This window comes from Procambarus clarkii, chromosome 7 (genome assembly GCF_040958095.1).
Source record: "Procambarus clarkii isolate CNS0578487 chromosome 7, FALCON_Pclarkii_2.0, whole genome shotgun sequence".
Lineage (NCBI taxonomy): Eukaryota > Metazoa > Arthropoda > Malacostraca > Decapoda > Cambaridae > Procambarus > Procambarus clarkii.
The window spans coordinates 33,068,770-33,072,465 of NC_091156.1; the positions used below are offsets into that span (position 1 = coordinate 33,068,770).

At 53.0% G+C, this 3,696-nt stretch overlaps 1 protein-coding gene across 1 annotated transcript; it reads left to right on the forward strand.

Moving 5' to 3' along the window:
* Window positions 1–383: 383 nt before the first annotated feature.
* LOC138357989 (trichohyalin-like) lies at window positions 384–1,646 on the forward strand. The gene has a single exon (XM_069315321.1). The coding sequence runs from the start codon at window positions 384–386 to the stop codon at window positions 1,644–1,646; it is 1,263 nt and encodes a 420-aa protein (XP_069171422.1).
* The last annotated feature ends 2,050 nt before the right edge of the window (window positions 1,647–3,696 follow it).

Sequence of the window (3,696 nt, forward strand, 5' to 3'; positions counted from 1 at the left end):
AGAGAGTAAATCGTGTTCCCACTCGTCTTCAGGCTATAAGGCCGGCCGGAGGTAGACTGGGAGACTCTCCAGGTGAACAGTGGCACCTTGAAGATGGAGTGAAGACCCGCAGGTCTACAGTAAGTAACAGTTACCAATACTAGTACTTGGTGGTGACTGGTGAGATTTAGAGTAACCCCGACATTGGCAACCTTGCCAGGATATTAAGTACGGTTACTTACGCGAAATCCCGACATTGGTGACCTTGCCAGGATATTAAGTACGGAAACTTACGCGAATCCCCAACATTGGCGACCTCGTCAGGATTATGATTACGGTTGCGATTGTGGTGCTCGATAGTGGCCAGAAGTATCATATAACAGGTAATCACTCATAGCACAAGTATGGAGGACGATAAGGTGGCAAAGTTTATTGATACCAGGGATGAGCAGGTGCTGGAGGATTGCACCAAGGCGCAGTTGCAGTTGATAGCTGACTACTTTGGGATAAAGTTGAGATCCTCCAAAGTGGGAGAGAAGAGGCTTGAGATTGTGGCACAGCTCAGGGCCCGAGATGAGGCCTTGAGGGAGGAACGGCACAGACACCTGCCAGTGCAGGGGGAGAACTTGAGCATTGGTGAAAGCAGTAGGGGATCCAGCGGCAGCAGGCGCATCGTCAGGCTGGAGATAATGAAGCTACAACTGGAGGCACAGCTGAAGCGTGAAGAACAAGAAGCACAGCTGAAGTGTGAAGAACGAGAGGCACAGCTGAGACGGGAAGAGCGTGTGCACGAAGCACAGCTGAAGCATGAAGAACGAGAAGCACAACTGAAGCGTGAAGAAGCACAGCTGAAGCGTGAAGAACGACAGGCACAGCTGAGACGGGAAGAGCGTGAGCAAGAAGCACAGCTGAAACGGAAGGAGCGCGAGCTGGAAACTAAGCTGAAGCAGCAAGAAATTGAAGCTAACAAAGAGGTTGAGCTGAAGCGGGCTGAACTAGGGCTAGCCCCACCTGCACCCCCAAAACAAGAAGACCGCCGGGTGCGAGAGCGAGATTTACCGGTCTTCGTGCCTAATGAAGCTGAGGGTTTCTTTGACCACTTCGAGAGAGTAGCTACCTTGAAGAAGTGGCCAAGGGCAGAGTGGGCGGAGTTGGTTCAAGGTAGGCTCACAGGTGAAGCTTGCGAGGCTTATAACATGCTTGACCTCAAGGAATGCACCAATTATGATGCTGTGAAGAGAGCACCAGAATGTTATAGGAAAATATTCCGAGAATGTACCCGTTCACCAGGAAAATCTTATGCAGAGATGGCGAGGGACATGGAGAGAAAAATCCTGAACTGGTTGGAATCTGAAGGGGTTAAGTCAGCTGAGGACGTCAAAAGGCTGATGGTCATGGAGAAATTTATGTCCGTACTCTCTCCTGAGATCAGGATTAGAGTCAAGGAGGCGGACATAAAGGACCTGAGGGCTGCTGCTGACATGCTGGAGGAAGCCTTGCAACCACGCAGAGAGGGACCGCACCGACCACCAGTATACTCCGGATATGGGAGCAGTTTCTGGAAGACGGACAGATGGAGGACAGGAACGAGTTCTCCAAGTCCCACCTCTCGAGTGGAGACGGAAGGGGATCGAAAAGTTCTGTGGAACCGGCCAAGAAGCCCCTAGCTGAGAGTGCAGGAGTTGTTGCTGTGGCGAGAGACGCTACGAAGGAGACGATAGAAGGTGCGGGGAAGACCCACGGAGCGACTGCCTCTGGAGGCGTTGCCATGGCGAGCGGTGGTGGAAGGTCACCGCCAACGAGGTTCCGATGCTACAACTGTGGAGGATTTGGACACTTCTTGCGGGAATGCAGACGCCCTAAGCAGCGGGGGAACGTTGCTTTCGTTCGGGTGGAGGACCAGATGGCCGAGAGTGTGCGGGATGAGCCCGTACCAAGTGGGGAGAAAAGAGTTCACCCGTTAGTGTGTGAGGGGACAGTAAGGATGGGGGAGGCAGACCCCATTCCTATGAAGATATTGAGAGACACTGGGGCTGATTTTACCCTGGTGAGTAGAACCCTGTTCCCCGAGGGTTACGAGAGTACCAGTGTGGGGGTGGCAGTTGTGACCACTGTAGGAGGCCCAGTGAGGATACCCCTGCACGAGGTGACTTTAGATTCTTATTATGGCTGCCAGACCCTAGTGGTAGGGGTCTGTGCCTCGATGCCCAAGATGGAGGCGCAAGTCATTCTTGGAAATGACACCTGTGGAGGATGTGTCCTCCCTAACTTCGTGAAAGGCGAGGAGTGCTTGGAGCACTATATAGAGAAAGGCGGAGTATTGGATGCCTGTGGGGACGAGAAGGAAATCGCCGAGGTGGCGTTCCCTGTGTGTGCTGTGATCCCAAGACGGTGCAACGAACACGAAGTGAGTGGATCTGATGGGGCTGAAGAAGAGTCGTCTGACAGCCTGGGAGTCGATCACCTCTTCGTGGAACCCGGAGAACAAGTGGAGGGCGATGGCAACCCGGATGGTGAACAGGTGACCCTCGCCAGTTCTCTTGGAGTTGATCGCACTCGTCTGGGGGAGTTACTGCAGGTGGAGTTCCCAGATTTGATTCAGGAGGCCGAAGGAGGACGTGTTGGTCCTGAGAGGGCCACTCATTTTTATATGCTGGACGAAATGCTGATGATACCATGGAGGCCTGTGAGACTGGAGGCCAGAGAAGAATCAATAGGTATGAGGCACCAGATAGTGTTGCCGGCCCAGTGCAGAGCGGCTGTGCTGGATATGTCGCACTCCGTGGATTCTGCAGGTCACTTGGGGGTGACCAAAACTTTGCGCAAGATCAGGGACCATTTCTAATGGCCGGGAAAGTCTTGCAGTAACGCCGATGTAAGGCGTTACTGCAAGACTTACTTACCTTGCCAGAGGGCAGGGAAGAGCTAACCTGCGATACCAAGGGCCCCGTTAGTCACTGCTCCTGCATTTGGGCCTGCATTTGAGCGTCTGTTGGTCGACGGGGTAGGACCGTTGGCACGGACGAAAAAAGGAAATACCTACTTGATGACCATCATGTGTGTCGACAAGATTTCCGGAAGCTGTCCCGATGCGGCTTTTGACGTCGAAAGGTGTAGCTGGGCAGTTGCAGCGATTTTTCTTGTAGGTGGGCATGCCCAGGGAAATCCAGACGGACTGTGGGAGTGTGTTCCAGTCCAAATGGTTCAGACAGACCGTGACAAATTGGGGAGTGACTCATATTCGGTTGACGCCCTACCGACCGCAGTCGCAAGGGGCGATCGAAAGGTTTAACTCCACCCTGACAACTATTCTGAGAGTGTTCTGTGCCGAACAAGGAGCTGAGTGGGATCAGGCAGTGTACCCTGTGTTGTTTGCCATACGAAACGCTGTGGTAGAGTCGTTAGGTTTCTCACCGTTCCAGCTGGTATTTGGACATGAGGTACGGAGTCCTCTGTCCATGCTGAAAGAGCAATGGGCACCCGGAGTGACCGTGGGAACGGTCAACGAGTATGTTCAGAAGTTTAAGGAACGTATCGCTTTGGCAAAGGAACTAGCTGGAAAACATTTGAAGGAGACGCAGCGCAAGATGTCAGAGTGGTATGACAAGAAAGCTACGCCAAGAGAGTTCCAGGTTGGGTCCCAGGTTATGGTCTTGCTGCCAGGGAAGAGCCGTGTGACTGAGTCACGATTTGAGGGATCGTACAAGGTACTACGAC